Below are 21,460 nucleotides of genomic sequence, written 5' to 3' on the forward strand. Positions count from 1 at the left end.
AGGAAAAACTGATTGTGGGAAAGGAATATATGGGAACTCTCCGTACTTTCTGTTTAATTTTTGAAGTATTTTTATTTGTCAGAGAGAGCGAGCCAGCACAGGGGGAGAAGCAGGCAGAGGGAGAAGCAGACTCCTCGCTGAGCAGGGAGCCTGATGAGGGAGGGGATCGATTCCAGGACCCTGGAATCATGACGTAAGCCGAAGGCAGACGTTTAACCAACAGAGTTACCCAGGTGCCCCCCATTTTTTTAAAACCTAGACCTGCTTTAAGAAATAAAGTCTGCTTAAAAAAAGAAAAAAAAGGAAAAAAAAGAAATAAGGTCTGCTAATTAAAAACATTAAAAAGTTGGGGTGCCTGGGTGGCTTAGAGGGTTAAGCGTCTGCCTTCAGCTCAGGTCATGATCTCTAGATACTAGGATCCAGCCCCATGTCTGGCTCCCAGCTGAGGGGGGAGTCTGCTTCTCCCTCTCCCTCTTCCCCAGCTTGTGCTCTGTCTCTGTGTCTCTCTCAAATGAATAAATTTTTAAAAATCTTCAAAACATAAAACATTTACAGACTCATCAAGAGTGTACATCTTCATTCCTATCTTTGTTTATACGTTTGGTGACAAAATTTTGACAGGTGTTCAATCTGATGGATCAAATTTGGTCTTTTATTATTATCTTAATCACATTTCCCTGTGTTCTACTCAGACTGAACACCTTTTCCAGATTGGACTTTCCAAGTTTGCCTATTATAAATCACCTGTTCCTGACTTTTACCTGTTTTTTCCAGTCAATTGTTGATCTTTTGAATGTGGAATTGTGGAAGCTTTAAAAAAAAAGGCTTATTCTTTTTTTTTTTTTTTAACATGTTGTAAATATTTTCCCACAATCTGTCATTTCTTTTTCAACTTGGATAATAATGTCTTTTGTCCTGGAGAAAGCTTTGAATTTGAGAGAGTCTGGCCTGGAAATGGGCCTCCAGGGAGCCACGTGATCTGAGCCAGCCCTCAAGGAGAGCCCACTCCTCTGGCCAGTCTTGTTCTTGGTCCTCATTCTTCAAGCTGAACCCAGAGCTCTCTGCTCCAGGGTGTCCGTTTAGGCTCCTCTTGGCCGTGCTCTGAAACTGGCACAGCTTTATCTAATGGGATGAACCTGGCTAATGAGATTAGCGAGATGTCTTGTGGTCCCCACTTTTAATCTGCAGCCTTCAGGCTCTCTCTGCTTGGCCGGGAAGGAAGCTGTAGGAACATCGCAGAGCCTGGGCCCCTTCCTGAGCTGCACCTCTGCAGCCCATTACCACGACTACGTCCCTGGGGGTCCCAGGGGAAGGAGTGCAGCATGGGCAGCTCCCAGGGTGGCTCCCTACAGCGTGGGCCATCTGCTCCCTTCCCAAGGCCCTGAGTTTTCAGCCTCTGGGCTCACGAAGGTCAGAAGTGGGAGCTGTGCTGTGGGAAGCTGCCTGGACCGCACTCGGCAAGGATGGCGCTGCTGAAGGTCAAATTCGACCAGATGAAGCGGGTGAAATTGGCCCAAGGGCTCTGGCTCATGAACTGGCTCTCGGTGTTGGCTGGCATCGTCATCTTCAGCCTAGGGCTGTTCCTTAAGATCGAACTGAGGAAGAGGAGTGAAGTGATGAATAATTCAGAGAGCCATTTTGTGCCCAACTCCTTGATAGGGATGGGGATGCTGTCCTGTGTCTTCAACTCTCTGGCAGGCAAGATCTGCTATGACGCCCTGGACCCTGCCAAGTACGCCAAGTGGAAGCCCTGGCTGAAGCCGTACTTGGCTGTCTGTGTCCTCTTCAACATTGCCCTCTTGCTGGTGACCCTCTGCTGCTTCCTCATGCGGGGCTCCCTGGAGAGCACCCTGGCCCACGGGCTCAAGAACGGCATGAAGTACTACCGAGACACAGATACCCCTGGCAGGTGTTTCATGAAGAAGACCATCGACATGCTGCAGATTGAGTTCAAATGCTGTGGCAACAATGGCTTTCGAGACTGGTTTGAGATTCAGTGGATCAGCAATCGCTACCTGGACTTCTCCTCCAAAGAAGTCAAAGAGTGAGTGGTCTCTGGTCCTGGGGTCAGAGCTAGATGGGGACTCGGAGGCCCATAGGGGTGCTCTGTGTGCACAACTTAGTACTTAGTACGATGTGTGGGAGGCTGGATTCAGTTGGCCCATAGGAAGTTGCCAATATGCTGACATTTTTGACCTATAAAGAAGGCGATGTCATATGTTCCACCTAATGTCTGGCTAAGGAATGGCTGGGAGGAAGGTGTCAAGTTATAGAAGTTGCTTGGATAGGAGTCTCCAGGGAGGAAGACACAGCCAGGAATGTGAGTCTGCTTCATTCAGTAGGGATGGGGCACTCACAGATCACAAATACTGAGATGTCATTTGGTTCTTTGTCTTATTCACTCAAAGTTCATGCATTCAGCCCCAGAACTTAAATTTCCTGGTTAGTTCCCTTGTTTTCCAACCTTCTGACTCAGAGCACCTCAAGGTGTTTGTCCTTGTGTGTGGTGGAAAGAGCAGAGGACAGGGCAGTCAGGAGGTCCAGGCTATAGTCTAGGATGTGTTGTAACTTAGCTTGTGACCTTGGGTAAGTCACTTGCCACTCTGGTCCCCTGCTTGCCCATCTTTTAAATGAAGGCACTGGAATAGATAATCTTGAGAGGTCACCTCCTAGCTTCATCTAGAGTCTGGCATACAGCAGGTGCCTATTAAATGCCTGCTGGTGTGTACTTCTTGAATCACGGTAGTGTGACACGATAATGTTTCTAGAGTATTTGCAGTGTGCATAAAAATAAAATCCTGAGGTGCGACGTAGTACTGGTGAGCTAGAGGTGGAGGTGAGAGCGGCTGACTCCGGCCCGCTGCTCTTCCCAAAAGACCCACCATTATTGGTCTCAAGTCATTTTCCAGGGAAAGGGTGGCCTGCCCTGAGCCCGTGGCTTGTCCTCACCTCTTCTTTCCATCCCATCCAACCCATTCCCTGGCTGAGGCAAGGGGTCAGCTGTTCATCCAGGTTGGTCCTGGGTAAGACTGGTGAGCCCAGGGGGACTTGCACACAGGGTGCTGGGCACGCCGGCAGCAGGGCATGGCTGAAGCCCGGACAACACCCAGGAAGCCCAGATGGGCTAGCTTAGCTGCACCTCAGATGGAAGGAAAGTCAGACTGAAGGTCACTGTTGGGGCTTCTATTTTCTCTGTGGGTGGGGATTACTGCTACAAATCTCCAGTCAAGGAGAGGCTGGTAAATCGCTTTGCCCTTCCTAGGTGACAGGTCTTGCAGGGACAGCACGAGGTGGCAAAACTCACACAAGCTGCCGCAGGAGGGACAAGCAGAATTCATGGGGATGGGAGTGGGAGAGGGGGTGAAGCTGAAACAGCCTTTGTGAGCAAATAAGAAAGGGCTTTACTTTTTCCTGTCATTTTCCTTGATTGCCTTCGGCACAGAATTAGACACGGGAGAGATGTACAAAGTCTCTCTTTAATCCCCAAATCTCCTCTTGCCCTGGAGCGGAGAAATTCTCCAGCTTGTTCTACTCCCAATGGCTGGTTTATCTGCATTGTCAGGCAAACAGCAGGCTGGATCCAAACCACCTCAGTGCTTCATAGCAACTTGCTGGAGAGAAACTATCCTAACTCGCTGACTTGAAAAAAAGTTTCTCAGCTACACAAAAAAATGCGGTGACAACATTAAGAGAAACAAAAACAGGAAAACAAAAACAACAACAGAAAAGCCAGAGTCTCACCCACCACTGACTAATGGCTTTAATTTCCTCCCATTTTGGTTTAGTCTTAACATTTACATAATAAATAGTGTAACCATGGAATAAATACAACTGAGCGCCCCATTTTGTAATATGATCACATAATATTTGCATAATGTTCAAAACAACTGTTTTCTCCCCAGCTTTGTTTAAATATAATTGACAAATAGCCTAGCATGTGTTTAAGGCACAGAACATGTTGATTTGATACACTTAGGTATTGCAAAGTGATTACTACGGTCACGTTAGCTGACACATGGCACGTAATGGCCATTGCATTTTTGTGGTGAGAACTCTCTTAGCAAGTTTCGAGGATCTAACACAGTATAGTTAACTATAATCTCCATGTTGTGCAGGAGATCCCCAGAACTTACTCATCTTATCACTGGAAGTTTGTACCCTTTCACCAACAACTCCCTTTCCCTCTCCCCGCCCCCAGCAACCGCAACCACCAGTCTAGTCTCTGCTTCTATGTATTTGGTTTTTTAGATTTTACAGGTCAGTGAGATCATCCAGTATTTGTGTAAAGGGATCATGTTTCAGTGATGCATCATATGACACTCACTGAAAGGACACACTTAGACACATTTAGGGTGTTCTAATTTGCCTCTTCTGGTAACACTGGAGTAGGCTTTGGCTTCTGTCTCTTTGTCTCTGTCTCTCTCTTACTTCCCTTAGGCTAAGTTTCCAGGTGGAAAATGTACCTGTTGGCTGTAACTTTTCATAAAGCTGGTCTTAAAACACAATGTTAGAACTGAAATGCCTTTCTCCTTTCCAAAACCTCCCACGATGTCACCCTCCTGTGCTAAGGGTACAGCCTCATAGGGTCACCTTCACAGAGAGAGGACCACGTCACTGCTTTCTGCAAATTCTCATGTTTGACCAGTGGACAACACCTGTGAGTGAGGGGAGGCTCCTGGGGTGTGGAGTGGCATTTCCTCCCTTTCCAGATGTTCACATTTTTTTCATGTCTTGACTTCTTTACTTAGGAGGATTATTAGTTTTCCAGACAAAGCTGGCCCCTGAAAATCCTCCTCTGAACAATCAAGTGTATTTATTTTTGGGGAGGACAAGCGGTGGGAAGTAGGAAGCATTTACTTTCTCTGGGTTTTCTCAGCAGCACCCTCCCTGGAGGGATCCGGAGGCAGCAGACCCAAGAGAGGCAGGGGTGGGGCCCAGCCAGAGGGCAGGATGAGGGAGAAGCAGCATCTTCCACCAAGATTTTTTTTTTAAGATTTTATTTATTTATTTGACAGAGATCACAAGTAGGCAAAGAGGCAGGCAAAGGGGGGGGGGAAGCAGGCCCCCCGCGGAACAGAGAGCCCGATGCGGGGCTCGATCCCAGGACCCTGAGATCATGACCTGAGCCGAAGGCAGAGGCTTAACCCACTGAGCCAGCCAGGTGCCCCAAAACTTTTTTTTAAAAAAGGGTTTATTTGTTTATTTGACACACAGAGAGAAAGAACAAGCGGGGGGAGTGGGAGAAGGAGAAGCAGACTCCCCGCTGAGCAGGGAGCCTCGATCCCAGGACCCCGGGATCATGACCTGAGCTGAAGGCAGACACTTAATCAACTGAGCCACCTAGGAGCTCCTTTCACTAAAATTTTTTTTAAGGAATTCTTCACTTTTTTCTCTTTTTCCTCTCCCCACCAAATTCAGAGGAGCCAATATAAAGGCTGGGTGGCCTCAGTTTCCTCCTTGACCCTGAAGACTCTGGGAGGTAATCCCAGGAGCAGTGAGCTGGTTGGAGGTGGGAAGACTGCAGAAAATGCACCAAGCTCCTCCAGTGACACTGGTCCTGGGTAGGGCAGTGTCTAGTGCCCATGACTTCTGGTCCTTTCTGGAGGCTCTGCCCCTGGGACATCTCTCCCCATTCCATACGATGCACACCTTGCTGGACTGGGCTACAGAAAACATTTCCAGCCTGGGTGCTGAAAGGTGGAACTGGGTTCCTGCACATAGGGCTCCCTGGGACCTCCCAAGCTATGCCCCTCCTCCCATGGTCCCCTGACAAATTGAGCACAGAGCTTGTGGTCCCGGCAAACATGGAGAGGTGCGTTGCCTGGGTGGCTCAGTCAGTCGGGTGGCTGCCTTCGGCTTGGGTCATGGTTCCAGGGTCCTGGGATCGAGCCCCATGTTGGGCTCCCTGCTCAGCGGGAAGCCTGTTTCTCCCTCTCCCTCTCTCTCTCTGCTGCTGCTCTACCCACTTGTGCTGTCAGATAAATAAATAAAATCTTAAAAAACAAAACAAAACATGGAGGGGTGGCTGGTGTTTAGAGATTTCTTAGGGGGATCTTTAAGATCAAGGACTGTTTCCTGAAAGCTCCTGGACTAAACAATATCAACTGAAGACTTTTTAAAAAGATTTTTTTTTTTTTTAGAGAATCTTTTTTTTTTTTAAAGATTTTATTTATTTATTTGACAGAGAGATCACAAGTAGGCACAGAGGCAGGCAGAGAGAGAGGGGGGAAGCAGGCTCCCTGCCGAGCAGAGAGCCTGATGCGGGGCTTGACCCCAGGACCTGAGATCATGACCTGAGCCGAAGGCAGAGGCTTAACCTACTAAGCCACCCAGGTGCCCCCAAAAAGATTTCTTTTTTTATCCACTTGCGAGAGACAGTGAGAAAAAGAGAGAGAGAGAGAGAGAGAGAATAGGCAGGAGTGAGGGGTAGAGGGAGAGGGAGAAGTAGACTCCCACTGAGCAGAGAGCCTTATGTAGGGCTCAATCCCAGAACCTAGAGATCATGACCTGAGTGAAGGCAGAAGCCTAACCCACTGAGCCACCCAGGCACCCCACCCCAGATTTTTATGAGTTTAAAATCTCCCCATCTGCCCCACCCCGGCAGTCCCAGGCAAACAGCCTGCTGGCCACACCCCACCCCAGTCTGCCCTATCGCTCTGCTGTCAGGTCCCACATTCATTCTGCACAAAACCCCTCCTTGGGGAGTTTGTAATTCTTTTAAGTGTGGTTCTTCTTTTAGGTATTGTTTTCTCTATTTTATAGGTGAGAGATGGGAGCCTCAGGTTGGATCTCACAGCAAGAAGCAGGGGTCGATTTTTAAAAAAACAGGCTTATTGATATCATTCACATTCCTTACAACTCACCTACTGAAAGAGGACAGTTCAATGGTTTTTGGCATGTCCACAGAGCTGCGCTACCAGTCAATACCATAGCTCACTCTAGAGCATTTTCATCATGGGGCAGGGATGGCCTCTACCCTAGCCTCCCATGGCCTGCCTCTAAAGGACCACTGTCTCCTCTCTGTCTCTACATTCCTCCCTCTTCTGGACACTTCATTTGAATGAAATCATATAATATTGGTCCTTTTGGGCCTGGCTCCTCTGACTTAGCATTATGTTTTCGAAGTTCAACCATGTTGCTACATTTGTTAGAATGTCCTTCCCTTTTATGGACAAACGATATCCTGTTGGATGGAGGGCCAGGTTGTAATTCTGCTCCTTCCAGACGACCGTGCTGCTTGCCGGTGATGTCGAGTCACCTTGCATAGCTTCAGTGTTAGATGAATCTGTGCCCTTACTGACTGACACTTGGAATTATCCAGGCCACGCTGTCTTCTCTCATCCTGTCTTTCTCTGTCTTCTTGTCATCAATGTCGTCCTCCTCCAGAGGGACAGGGGAAGGTGTCGGCAGAGATGACATAGGCTTGAGAAACTTCTGTGGATTGACTGGATTCCAGTTCTTCTGTGCCCGGGTCCTAGATAATCGTGAGGTGGCCGCACAGAAACCAGAGACACTAGCCAGGCTGCCTGCAGCCTGTGGCAAGCAAGGCTGGGCTCTGCTCTACCCTGTGTCTACCTTCTCACCAGCTCTGGCCTGGTGCTCCTGTGGGTGGGGAGACATGCTCCCTTATAACTGGGGGAAGCCCTCAGAGGGAGAAGCCATGTCCAGGGATGCTGTCCCCCTCGGCCACTGAATCTTCAGAGTAAGTTATCGCAACAGAAGTTTGTAGTTCCTATTCAGTGCTTCTTTTATTTTACTGCATTTTTGACTTTCATCATGGAAAATTTCAAGTATTCACCAAAGTAGAGAGATGATGGCTTTCCACGTACATCTCTCTTAGCTTCATCAGATACACACATTCTTGCTTTCTTGTTTCATTTCTACCATCCTCCCAAACACACATTATTCCCTCTGAGTATCTTAAAGCAAATCCTGGGCATGGTTTCCTTTCACCTGTGAATACTTGTGGAGGCATTTCTAACAGGTAAAGAGGGTTTGTTTTTTGTCTTTTCATTTTTGTTTGATATAAGCACAACAGTAATCATGCCCAACAAAAGTAGCAGCAAGATCATCTGGTCTGTTCAGTCTTCTCTGATTGCCTCAAACTATCTTTTCCAGTTGGTTTGATCAAATCAGGAGCAAAAAAAAAAGCCCACATTGTGCATTTGGTTCTTTGATCACTTTTGTTTGTTTGTTTCTTTTTTTTTTTAAGATTTTATTTATTTATTTGACAGGCAGAGATCACAAGTAAGCAGAGAGGCAGGCAGAGGGGGGGCGGGAAGCAGGCTCCCCGCTGAGCAGAGAGACTGATGCGTGGCTCGATCCCAGGACCCTGAGATCATGACCTGAGCCAAAGGCAGAGGCTTAATCCACTGAGCCACTCAGGCACCCCGACTTTTGTTTCTTTTACTCTAGTAAAAGAGTACTCTAGTAAAAGTTACTCTACTTGTCTCTTTTACTCATGCCATGTGTGTATTGAAGGAATGGGGCTATTTGTCCTAAAGAATTCCTTACATTCTCAGCTGGGCAACAGCAGCCAAGTGGTGTCATCTAACTTGTTCTTATGTCCCCATAAGCCAGTAGTTAGGGCTGAGGTGGGCTTGGATTCAGGTTTGGTTTTAGGAAGAACACTTCCTGGGGTGCCTTGTATATCTTAATGCATCACATGAAGAGAATGAAGTCTTCAGCCAGTTTATAGCAATTCCTTCAAAGTGTCCCCCTGATTTCAGGATGAGCAGAGCTTTAGTGTCTTGGGGTGAGAGGCCTTAGCACCAGGAACTGTCACAGCCACGAGGACTTGGCCTGGAGCCCTCAGTGTGAAGGAGAAGTTGGCACCAAGCTCTCTCAGTTTCCCATCCCACTCAGAGGATCCACAGGCTACAGACTTCTGTTCACTCTTTCTGAACAGTTTACAGAGATTTCATGAAGACCAGACCTTGGCTAGGAGCTCCCCGAAGGCAAGACTGAGTTTCCCCTCAGACTGGGATTCCTTGAGGGCTGTGCTGTATCTCCTCCTCAGAGTGGGGTTCTCCTGAGGGCAGGACTATGTCTCCTCCCATCAGACTGAGGCTTCCTGAGGGCAGGACTGTATCTCCCCACTCAGATTGGGGCTTCTTGAGGGCTGTGTGGTTTCTTCCCCCCTCAGACTGGGAATGCCTGAGGACAACGCCCAGGACAGCATAGGGGAGGCAGGCCTGACTTGATAGAGGGTGAAACTTCCCTGGACACCCAGCCTAGGATCTGTTGGGGTCTCACACCTCTGGAAGTAGGTCTCATACCCCCCCTCTCCTCTAGAAGCATCACCTTGTTTACTTACTGCTTGTCCTGGTTCCAACCACAGATTAAGGCCCCACTCACCCTCTTAAGACAAAGCCAGGCAAGGAGAGCTCCTTAGGTGGTGAGCTGGCTATTTATATCAGAGTATTTCCCAGGCTACAAATCTTGCTCTGCTCAGGGCTCACCAGGGCTTGTAAGGGTCTTGATTAAGATAAGACCTGTTTTCTAGCATACTCAGCCACAGCCAAGTCATATATGACTTGGGAAAATCATCATGCCAGAGTTTTCCTGGAAAAACCAACATAATTTAGGAGGTAAATCAATAAATGAACAAGGAAAGGCATACGGAAATAAACAGTGGAGGGGAGTGGGGAAGGCAGGAATATAACTGATAATGAATCAATCCCCAACTGGAATGCTAAGTGACACTTGTGGGAACCTTGGCAATTCACCTGGCCTTTGTCAGACTCCGTTATCTCATCTGAAAAATGACATGACAGGGGTGCGGTAGAGAGTAAATGGAATAATACACATATAGCAGTTGACATACAACAGTACAGTATTAGCATTTCCTTAAAGATTTTTTTTTTTGAATGTTACTGGACATAAAGTACTGCAGGTGGTGAGGGAAGACACAAATGGGAGACACAGCCCTACCCTCAGCGAGCCCAGTGTGAGGAGGAGTCACAGCCCTGCCCTCAGAGAGCTCCAGTGTGAGGGGAGACACAGCCTTGTCCTCAGGGAACCCCAGTCTGACGGGGGAGACACAGCCCTGCAGTCAGGTAGCCCAGTCTGAGGGGGAGACACAGCCTTGCCCTCAGGAAGCTCCAGTCTGAGGGGAGACACAGCTTTGTCCTCAGGGAGCCCCGTCTGAGGGGAGACAGAGCCTAGTCCTCAGGGAGCCCCAGTCTGAGGGGGAAGACACAATCCTAACTCAGAGAATCCCAATCTGAGGGGAGATGTAGCTTTGCCTTAACAAGGCTAGCAAGGTGATTTTTCCACTTGGGGGAGTGAGCTAGGTGAGGAGGAAAGATAAGGGCTCTCCAGAAGGCCAGCCTGTAGAGTAAGGGTAGAGTAAAGGTAGTAAGAATAACTGGCCTCAGCTCACACAACTGCAAGCCTGGCCTTCACTTCAGATACACATGTAGTATGTATGAGGCAGGTCTGTAGGCTTTACTCCAGCTTAATACGCCTGGAGAGTGCATAAGGAGCAAGGACCTCCAACAGACAGGAAGGACCTGAGAGACTGAAGAATCTCTGAGGGGAGGAGTGGGCAACTGCTATGGGCTAGTCTCCCACTTCTTGTTCACCACTTCTTCTTCTGTAGAACAATCTGGTGGATTGTAAGGTCCTGCCTAGCTGGCCATGGGCATTCTCTGAGGGCCTGTGTCAAGTGCATTCCACACCTTGCCTCATTAAAGCTCCCCACAGCTGCCAAGAGGGTAATCCCCAACTCACAGAGGTCCAGAGGATGAAGTTCCACAGATCAGAAAGGCAGACTTGGGACTCAAAGTCTGGGCCCTTCTACTATCTCCACTCTTCTCATGGGGACATTGGGAATGGCCCAGGTGGGATGTTGTGTTGGTGGGAGAAAGCTCAAGGGACAGCCTGCAGGTCAGGAAAAAGGACAGACAGAAATTGAGCTCAGAGACCCCCAGCATCAAGAGACTGGGGATGAGAGATTACTGTCTGCTCAGTTGGGCAGGGACTGCTGGCTCAAGAGGGGGACAGGAATCCCGAACTGATAGCCTTTCTGCTTCAGTCTTCCCAACTTGGACCACCCAGGGTCCCACCACCAGGTGCTGAGCAGGGTCTGCAGGGAGAGAGCAGAGTGGTTTCTGCTCCCACTGTGCTCTTGGTGCACTCAGTTAGACTCAAGGAAGAACTTCAGTAGCAACCGCTTTAGTCAGCGACAAATGTCTAATAGGGCTTGCCTCAGGTCAGCAGTGAGCTCTGCTCTTACAGACATAGTTGCTGTCCCCACAGAAGACTCTCATAGTGTCTTCTTCTTGGTTGGCAGAAACCCTGCCACCTGCTCCTAAGTGTCTACTGCCCGGTGGTGTTGAGTGGTCTGTTCATTGTCACAGTTGTTTCCTGAGGGCACACAGAGCACATGTGAAGGCTCCTGCTCCATCGCCTCACCTAGGCTTGGCCATGAGTCCATGCTTGTTGTGAACTTACTACGTAACAGCCACTCTTCCAAGACTTTTTACATGCATGCCTTCATACAATCTCGTATCAACTCCATTTTACAGATGAGGAAACTGAGGCCTAGTGAGGCGAAGGAACTTGTCCAGAGGAATGAACTGGGAGTAAGTTCAGGTGATCCTGCTCTTACCACTGCTCTGGATCTCCTGTGTACCCAGACCTACCCTTTCTCTGGGCAAGGGTCCTGCCCAGGAAGTAGAGGTCAGGGACTAGAGAGCATGTGGAAATATGGTCACCATAACCCAGGCAAGGACTGTTCTGGAACCAAGGAGGCCACATTTCGCAGAACATTCCTGAAGTCTTAATTATACTGATCAACAGACAGTTCACAGAAATGGAACCACACATGACCCTTCAACATAGCAGAAGATACTCAACTTCATTCATAATGAGGAAAATGGAAGTTAGATACTATCTTCCAGCTATCGGGTTGGCAAAGGTCAAAAATCAAACCTGTGTGGGTACAGCCATGGATAGGTCGTCTCATGCATGTCTGTTGGGGATGTGATTGTACGAACTCCAGAGTGAAATATGGCAGGGATCTAGGGTAATCACAGATGGACCCACACTTTGACGCAGGGATACCTCTCTAGGAATTAACCCTCTAGATATATTCACAATACCCAAAATGTTTGTATTGACAGGACACTGGGAAAACCCTAAATATCCAGCAGTAGGGAACTGACTAGTATCCCACGGATCACCTGTACAATGGTGATACCATGCAGCTCATTAAAAACCTGGAAGACAGGGGCGCCTGGGTGGCTCAGTGTGTTAAAGCCTCTGCCTTCAGCTCAGGTCATGATCCCAGGGTCCTCAGATCAAGCCCCGCATCGGGCTCTCTGCTTGGCAGGGAGCCTGCTTCCCCTTCTCTCTTTGCTTGCTTCTCTGCCTACTTGTGATCTCTGTCAAATAAATAAATAAAATCTTTTAAAAAATTGAAAGAAAAGAGAATGTCCATCACTAATTAAAAAAAAACACAAAACAAAAAACCTGGAGAACACTCTCCACTAGTAGACATAAAAAGATCTCTAAGATTCTGCTAAAGGAAAAGAGAAAGGTTCAAGACAGTACATTACCATCAGGGTAAAAAAATCAGGAAGAATAAGAATATTTGCAGATTCTGTGTTTACTTTTCATGTATGAAGCCTTTTTATTATTTATTTATTTATTAAAAGATTTTACTTATTTGATAGAGAGAGACACAGCCGAGAGGGAACACAAGCGGGTGAGTGGGAGAGGGAGAACCAGGCTTCCCGCCGAACAGGGACCCTGATGCGGGTTTTGATCCCAGGACCCTGGGATTATGACCTGAGCCGAAGGCAGATGCCCAATGACTGAGCCACCCAGGTGCCCCGTATGAAACCTTTTTAGAAGGATAGACAGTTGGCTACAGCTGGGTGCACCTGGAGGTCAAAGGGACAAGAATGAGTGGGAGACTAAACACGGACATTTAGAAGCTAAACACTGAAATTTCATTTCAATGAACATTGTTGAAAAGAATTTCTTTTTATTAATGTTTTTTGAAGATTTTATTTATTTGAGAGAGAGCACGAGAGAGAAAGAGAGCGAGAGCACAAGTGGGGGTAGGGGCAGAGGGTGAGGGTGAAGCAGGCTTCCCACTGAGTAGGGAGTGGGCTCAATCCCAAGACCCTGAGATCGTGACCTGAGCCAAAGGCAGACGCTTAACTGAGCCACCCAGGCGCCCCTTGAAAACAATTTCTATTATTTACTTATATGTTATTGAGGTATAGTTGACATGCAACATTATATTAGTTTTGGATACAACATATGATTTTCTGTTTGAATAAAATGCAAAGTTATCACCACAATAAATCTAGCTAGCATCCATCACCATATATAGTTAGAGAATTATTTTTCTGGTGATAAGAAACTTCAAGATTAACTCTCTTGGCAGCTTTCAAATAGGCTATACAGCATTATTAACTATAGTCACCGTGCTGTATATTATATCCCCAGGACTTATTTATTTATAACTGGAAGCATCTACTTTGGTCACCAACAGCCATTTTACCCACCTATCTCACCTGCCTCTGGTAACCACAAATTTTCTCTGTATCTATAAACTTGGTTTTTTGGCTTGTTTTGTTTTTAGAGTCCACATATAAGTGAGATCAAATTGTATTTGTCTTTATTATTTCACTTGGCATAATGTCCTCAAGGTCCATCCGTGTTGTTGCAAATGGCAAGATTTCTTTTTTTATAGATTTCTTTTAAAGATTTTATTTATTTATTTGACAGACGGAGATCACAGAGAAGCAGGCAGAGAGAAAGGAGGAAGCAGGCTTCCCGCCGAACAGGGACCCTGATGCGGGTTTTGATCCCAGGACACTGGGATCATGACCTGAGCCAAAGGCAGAGGCTTTAACCCACTGAGCCACCCAGGCGCCCCTAAAGATTTTTTTTTTTTTAAAGATTTTATTTATTTGACAGAGGTCACAAGTAGGCAGAGAGGCAGGCAGAGAGAGGGAAGCAGGCTCCCTGCTGAGCGGAAAGCCCGATGTGGGATCGAGTCCCAGGGCCCTGAGATCATGACCTGAGCCAAAGGCCGCAGCTTAACCCACTGAGCCACCCAGGCACCCCAAGACTTTTTTTTTTTATAGCTGAATAATATGCCATTGTGTGTGTGTATCAAAGTTTCTTTATCCATTCACCCGTCAATGGACACTTAAGTTGTTGCCATGTTTTGGCTTTTATAAATAACGCTGGAGTGAACACAGGAATACATTTATCTTTTCAACTTAATATCTTCTTCTTTCAAGATTTTATTTTTAAGTAATCTCTACACTCAATGTGGGGCCTGAACTCACAACCCCAAGATTAAGAGTCACATGCTCCAATGACTGAGACAGCCAGGTGCCCCTCGAGTTAATGTTCTCATTTTCCTTGAATACCCAGAAGTGGAATTATAATTTCTATTTTAAATAATTACATGCTTTCTATTCTTGCGTTGTAAAAGTATGCCACTATTATGTAATGCATTGTTCACATGCAACTTAAAAAAAACTTGGTACTCAAGATGACAGGCATACACTCGCACAGATCTTAAGTGTGAAGCTTGATGACGTCTCGCACATAAGACACCTGGGTAACTGCACTCAGGTCAGACAGGACATACCCAGATGCCTGAAGAGGATGGGGAGAGCCTTCACTGTAAAGATGTCTGCCCCTTTTGAATTCTCAACCCAGATGAATGTATGGTGCGCCCTAACCAAATACATAGTAAATATGGAAGTGCAGAAATAATGTGCACTGCATCCTTCAGGTGAGTAAGGAGAGCCCACCTGGCCACAGGCAGAGTTCACTGTGGACATCAAGCAAGCTGATGGCAAGGACTGTGACTGTCCAGTCTCATTCCCTGCCCGCACACAGACCCGGGCCAGAGCAGGACTTCTGGAAACATCTCTTGAATAGAACTGGTCTGGCCAGAGGGGGCATTGGTTCCCAGTGACTTGTTATTGGGAGATAGAAGGTTGGAGACAGGGCTGGGGGCTAAAGGTTGTTGTCAAGTCTTGTCCTAGTCACCACCTGTCCTGCTCCTCTTTCTACCAGCTTGACATGGTTCCAAATAATCCCTGCAGGCCATGGCCTGGCAGTCCACAGGGTGGTTGGAAGAATTTCTACATTTCTTACTGACTTGCTTCTTGATTCATCATCTGTCTCAACCCTGTAGGACATTAGCTCTAGGAAGGCAGGGAGATTGGTTTTCTAGGGTTATTTCTCTCTCTCTCTTTTTAAAAGATTTTATTTATTTATTTGACAGAGAGAGATACAGTGAGAGAGGGAACACAAGTGGGGGGTTGGGAGAGGGAGAAGCAGGCTTCCTGCTGAGCAGGCAGCCCGATGCGGGGCTCAATCCCAGGACCCTGGAAGCATGACCTGAGCTGAAGGCAGACGCTTAACGACTGAGCCACCCAGGCGCCCCATCATTTCTCTATCTTCAGCTCCTAGAACAGTGGCTGGCACATAGTAGATGCACAACAAATATTTATCAAGAATGAATGAATGAACAAATGGATGAATGAATATTATAGATTTTTGGAGGTAGGGATGGGGGGAGCTGGCTCCTGGTGAGAAATACAAGAAGCTCTCTCAAGCCATCTTTCTCCTCTAGTCGCATCAAGAGCAATGTGGATGGGCGATACCTGGTGGATGGCGTTCCCTTCAGCTGCTGCAACCCCAGCTCACCACGGCCCTGCATTCAGTACCAGCTCACCAACAACTCAGCACATTACAGCTACGACCACCAGACGGAGGAGCTGAACCTGTGGGTGAATGGCTGCAGGGCCGCCCTGCTGAACTACTACAGCAGCCTCATGAACTCCATGGGTGCTGTCACCCTCCTTGTCTGGCTCTTTGAGGTAGGCTTTGGGCCAGGTGGGGGCGAGGAAGTGGGAGCCACCTGCCCCATTTGGATTTCATGGGTGGGGCCTAGCCTGGAGTGCTTGTCTCTCTCCTCGGAACCAGCCCTCAGCCTAGCTGTGGGTCAGGCAGGCCTAAGTTTCAATCCTAGCACCTCCATTATTTTTTGTTTGTTTCCTATGACTCAAAAAATAGTTTATTGAGGTGAAATTCATGGAACATAAAATGAACGATTTAAAGTGAGCAATCCAGTGGCAGTTAGTACATTCACAATGTTGTATAACCACGACCTCTATCTAGCTCTAGATTTCCGTCACTCCCAAAGAGAAGCTCATACCCATTAAGGAGCATACTCCCCATCTCTTTCCCCCCAGCCCCTGGCAACCGTTAATCTGTGCTCTGTTCTTGTGTATTTATTTATTCTGGACATTTTATATAAATGTCATCACAGTATGTAACTTTCCTGTCTGGCTTCCTTCACTTTGCATGTTTTAGAGGTTCATCCTGTGCCTTTGTTTTTTCAGTCCGAGGTCGTGGAAAGTTATTTAACCTCTCTGTTATAGGGTGCCGAAAGCATTAGCTTTGGGACTCCTGGGGGGCAAAAGGAGATAATACGTACCTTGTGTTCAGGAAATGGGAGCTGTCTGGATTTGTGATTCTCTGGAGACTCTGGTAGCAATTTAGCTGTTATTCTAATTAGTGTGTTCATCTGATCTCATCTGTAAGGCTTAATTCCTCTCTGTACAGAAGAGTTTGGGATGTAGCCATTTATTCATTAATCGAAGAGTTTGTTCTTAGACACTAAGGAGTGCTAGGCGCTGTCCTGGGTGCTGAATGAAAGCAAGTATTAGGGAGTGATAAACCGTGGGGGTAGAGAGGGTGACTTAGGGGCTCCTGCTTTGTACTAACAGCAGAAAATCCAAACCAGATTCACAAGTACAAAGGAAGAAGCCTTAGGTGGGGAAAGTTTGTCCATTAGAGAAGATTCACTGAAAGTTTTCTTTAAGTAAGTTGTTCTCTTAGTGCTATGGAAGTTCACACAGAGTTGTGCCCTTGGCTGAGATGACTACTTCTAACTCACTACATCACATAAGAAGTACTGTAAAATCTGGGGGGTGGGCTGGTTGGGAAGGGAGGGCTTCTTTTAGTGTTGAGGCAAATGAATATCGTTTTATTGGCTATTGACTCCTTGAGGCACAGTCTTGGGTATGAGCGGGTAGAGCTGGGCGAGAAGCTTACTGCTAGAAGGTCAGAAGGTCATGTCCCCTGAAAACCCATGAAAAGAAGACTGAAAGGATAACAGAAGTCAGTGGGAAAACGGGGTCCCACTGGTTGCCTCTCAGTTTGCTCACCATTCTAGGGAGCTAGTGACTATATGAGATGAGGACGGGCTCACTGGAAACAGGGAGTAAATGCCCTTGATTTTTAGTTGAGGTCTTCGGTTAGCCGAACTCTGTGATGAGCACAAGGGTGGCTGAACTACTAACACTAGGACTCTGGCCTGAGCCTTGCCCTTCTGGGCCTCACAATCCAGTTAGGAGGTGATGTCTAACTCATGAACCAAAGGGAGAACCATTACCAAGTGCAAAATTCATAATGCAGCAGTAAGCCTCCTTCAGGAAAGCAGGAGGGGATCAGAGTGGGAGCATGCATACCAGAAGGACCTCCTGGAGGTGAGTTTTTCCACCATAAGAATATTTTATTAAACTTTCAATAGATGACGACAATAACAAAAACCTAAAGCTATTAGTTACTAATGTCATCTGCTATTGCAATGATAAAATACTCCTTGAACATTGATTCAATAGATGTTTCCTGAGGCCCTACTGCATGGGGTGCTATTCTAGGGGCTGGGAGACTGAATGAATGAGATGGATTAGGGGGTGGACATTCTCTGTTAGCAGGCCTCACCACCTCACAGTGTCTAGGAGAATAAAACCAGGAATCTGTGTAGAAACAAGTGGGTAACACAATACATTAGAACAGTGGAAACAGTACTTACCACACTAATAACCAACCACGGCCGACATGCGCACCACGTGCCGTGCTCTACGGCTACTGACATGACACAGCATGCACACGCGGCGGAGACACTTCATCTGAAAATCTGTAAACCAGATGAGTAAACTGAGGCTTCTTAGTCACATGGTTGGCTAAGTGCCAGGACTGGGATTTGAACCCAGGCATTTTGGCTCCATAGCCCGCTGCAATGACTGCTAGTGAGCAAATGCAAACTAATCATCCACTCATCCCTGCACGAATCAAAACACCGAAGTAGAGGAAACCACATACAGTGGTACTGTTTGCTGAGAAGGGGGTGACTTTAATTCTGTATAGCAAATAGTTACCCAACACCCAGTACGGGCCAAGCACTATGCTAGGAATGGGGTGGTTATGAGGAGAAGCCTGGGACTAATGCCTTCAGAATGTGAGACCTGAGAGGAGGAAGGAGAGGGAGTAGCAGGGCCACTCACTGAAGGCTGAAGCTGAATTAACAGGTGAATGTGGAGAGGAACAATGTTCTAGGCAAACAGCAAATGGTAAAAACTAGAGAGAAGAAAGTGTGGATGGGACCCTAAGGAGCCCAGGGTGACCAGAGAGAGAGGAGAATGGGGCTGGAGATGAGGCTGGAGAAGAGGCAGCTATCTTGAGTGCCAGGCCAGGCTGGTGTGCAGGCCCTCACTGACCCAGACTCCAGAGACCCTGCCACACTTGTGGGGCCCCGGGGTTGAAGAGGCTGGTGGTCTGCACAGTTTCCTAATAGCTCCAGCCCCCAGCTCCTTCTCCCAGACCTCCTCTAAATCTCTTCTCCCCACCAGGTGACCATCACGATTGGCCTGCGCTACCTACACACAGCACTGGAAAGTGTGTCGAACCCGGAAGACCCTGAGTGTGAGAGTGAGGGCTGGCTTCTGGAAAAGAGTGTGTCGGAGACTTGGAAGGCCTTTTTGGAGAGTCTGAAAAAGTTGGGCAAGAGTAACCAGGTGGAAGCTGAGGGTGCGGATGTGGGTCAGGCCCCAGAGGCTGGCTGATGGCCCTGGGGCGCCCTCCCCTCCTGAACACGGAGAAGTAGCGGACTCCAAAAAGTGGATACACCCCCATCCAATCTGAATCTCCCAAGGAGGATGGCCATTTTACAGAGACTCTTCTGGATGGTGGGATTTAAAAAGTTTAGGATCCCTAAAAGCATTTGGCAAACATTTGTTGAATGACCTAAAAATGAACGAACCCCTACTCAGGCCCACTACTTTTGGATATGCCCTCACGGTGGACTCAGGGGACCTCTCAGTGGATCACTCTTCATAGCACATGAATTCAGTTCCACCCTGAAGCTACTAGCCACACATGAGGGCAGCTCCCCCTTAAAGTGTATGCCATTACGAGCTCCAAGTTGCTTCATTCTGTATCCAAAGCGTCGCTCGGTGCACAAGCAGAGAAGTCTAAAAAATGTCCTGGCCCTGTTGTCATCTTTTTTTTTTTTTTTTTTTAATGCCAAGATCGACAGGTCAGCCATTTTATTTGTGTAATTGTGGAAGGAGGGGGCATTATACTTTTCTAAGAGTAATGCACTCTCAAAGCACTGAGGGCTTCACAAGAGGAAGTCTTCAATCATGGGGCAAAATAACCTAAAGACAGGAGATTACTTTCCTCACCAAAAACACAGTTAAAGGCTACTTTTGTGTCACAGTCCCATGCCCTCACTTAGCCTGGAGTGAGCCATGGGCTGAGGAAGTCAGGTTATTTGCATGTTCTGGCAACATCTCACCCCTCAAGTGCCAGCTGACCTCCTTTGGCTTGTCTGCGGAAGCATTGGGTTAGGTGGCTGCCCTTTACTGGAAGAGGAGCAACAATCAGATAAGAGTTCATCCTTTGGAGACCAGGCCTCACCTCTTGAGGGGCCCAGGAACACCCACACATGTGGCCATGACAGCTTCCATGGACCACACGAATGGTCTACAGTGGAGGGCAAGGTGTCCTCTCAGAGATTCTTCCTGTTTCTTTCCCCAGATACCCATCCTGCAAAGCACTATTTCTGGAATGCCTCTGTATTAAAGAAGATTCCTTGAGACAGTCCATCTTCCCGAGCTAGTGATGGCAAGAGAAATTTTAACTTCTCTCAGAAAAGAGAAAAAAAGGAAGCTTTTAGGGAAAGGAGAGAATGACTTTGTTACTGTTCTGAAGTGTCCAGTGGGGAGAAAAAAACTTCTGGTGCTGCCTGGGGTATGTTCTGGGGCTCTAATTCTCCCGGGCGTAAGATCAGATCAAAGGTATTTGGACACTGTCAGACTCTGGACCCAGGTTTAATTTAATTAGACTTCTGAGTCTCTTTGAGACCAAAGAATGGTCCACATTGAAAATGCTGAGGGAGTCAGCCACCTCTGACAAGGGGCCTGGAACTCTCTCCCCTCAGGAGTGCTGAGAACCATCGTGAAATTGCTGCTCTAGGCCCATGTGTAACTATGCTGTTAAGAGCTGTATGATAGACATTAAAAATTACATTGTGTGAAAATCATTTGTGTTAATGCCTATCTTAGCCTATTCAACAGTATGTTATCACAGCATCCCCAACTCTAGCTAGTATTTGTTAACAAAGCCAAATTGCACTTGACCCTAAAAGGAAGCGTTTCAACAAGATGGGTGTTACCTCTCTCCCTCTTACCATTTCCTGTCTGTAAGAACAGTGATTATAAGGTTATCCAAATAATCTTGACATTTGCTAGTTTAGACCAGAGCTGAATTCATTTAATAGGTGGAATCTTAGTTTAACAATTGAAGCAAAAATTCCAAACCATCTTTTTTCCTGCACTGGTCAAAACACATTTTCCCAAACAAGGAAATGTGAGTCTCTGTGGGCCAGGTTATAGGGCAGATGTAAATCTGAGAGCTGCCGGGAGGACTAAGGGTTAACTGACCTTACAATGAATATCCCTGGTTGGTTCAGAGCAGACTTAGGGTGACCTGCATTTATCAGGTCCTCTCAGGAAGCTGCTGGCAAGACTCTGTACCAGGACTTCCTTGTGTCTAACCTCAGTCTTTCCTGGGACAGTGTAAATTCATTTCTCCCAAGGGACTCAGCCAGGTTTTCAAGTCTGGCAGGCCTAGCCCTGGGGTAGGATGAGAGGTAAAGGCGTCACCTTAGTCCTTTTAAAACACTTACCCCATGGTGAAGTAGGTACTAGTCACTTATTTTTGAACGTTTAGGAAGACAAGTATCCTAGAATCCGTGGCTTTCAGTTTAAGAACCCATAGCCTCTTGCAACACTGTCCAGCGCAGAGCTGAGCCACCAGCAAATAAACCCCAAGTAACCTCAATACAAGTTAATAAGATTAAGTGCTTGCTCTGCACGGCCCCCTGCCCCTCCTTGTCCCAGCATCTGTAATGCTAGGCCAGCAGGTTTGCAGCTTAGCCAAGAGCTGGGGGTGGGGGAAGGGGGAACCAAGACAGGGCCTCTGACCTACTACTGGGTAAGAACATGGCTCCTGAGGACAGTGCAGCCAGCCAGCAGCACTGTGTGTTAGGAATAGGAATGTGGCAGTTGGGGGTGGGTGGGTGGGGACAGTATGTAAGTAAGGGAGAGAGGGGATGCCTTCC

General features: G+C 47.3%; 1 protein-coding gene across 1 annotated transcript; it reads left to right on the forward strand.

Moving 5' to 3' along the window:
• The first annotated feature begins 1,295 nt into the window (after positions 1-1,295).
• PRPH2 (peripherin 2) lies at positions 1,296-19,826 on the forward strand. The gene is made up of 3 exons (XM_032862172.1): positions 1,296-2,044; positions 15,620-15,866; positions 18,687-19,826. Exons 1-3 carry the CDS (start codon positions 1,464-1,466, stop codon positions 18,897-18,899), a joined length of 1,041 nt encoding a protein of 346 aa, XP_032718063.1. The 5' UTR covers positions 1,296-1,463; the 3' UTR covers positions 18,900-19,826.
• Positions 19,827-21,460: the final 1,634 nt, after the last annotated feature.

This window comes from Lontra canadensis, unplaced genomic scaffold (assembly GCF_010015895.1).
Source record: "Lontra canadensis isolate GAN:19392208 unplaced genomic scaffold, GSC_riverotter_1.0 scaffold23, whole genome shotgun sequence".
In the NCBI taxonomy this organism is placed as follows: domain Eukaryota; kingdom Metazoa; phylum Chordata; class Mammalia; order Carnivora; family Mustelidae; genus Lontra; species Lontra canadensis.

What these genes read in the sequence shown, in the direction of transcription:
- PRPH2 (XM_032862172.1), top strand. Translation starts at nt 1,464, where the DNA reads ATGGCGCTGCTGAAGGTCAAATTCGACCAGATGAAGCGGGTGAAATTG. An exon ending in TCCTCCAAAGAAGTCAAAGA is followed by an intron (nt 2,045 to 15,619) that starts GTGAGTGGTCTC and finishes TTTCTCCTCTAG; the next exon opens with TCGCATCAAGAGCAATGTGG. An exon ending in TCCTTGTCTGGCTCTTTGAG is followed by an intron (nt 15,867 to 18,686) that starts GTAGGCTTTGGG and finishes TCTCCCCACCAG; the next exon opens with GTGACCATCACGATTGGCCT.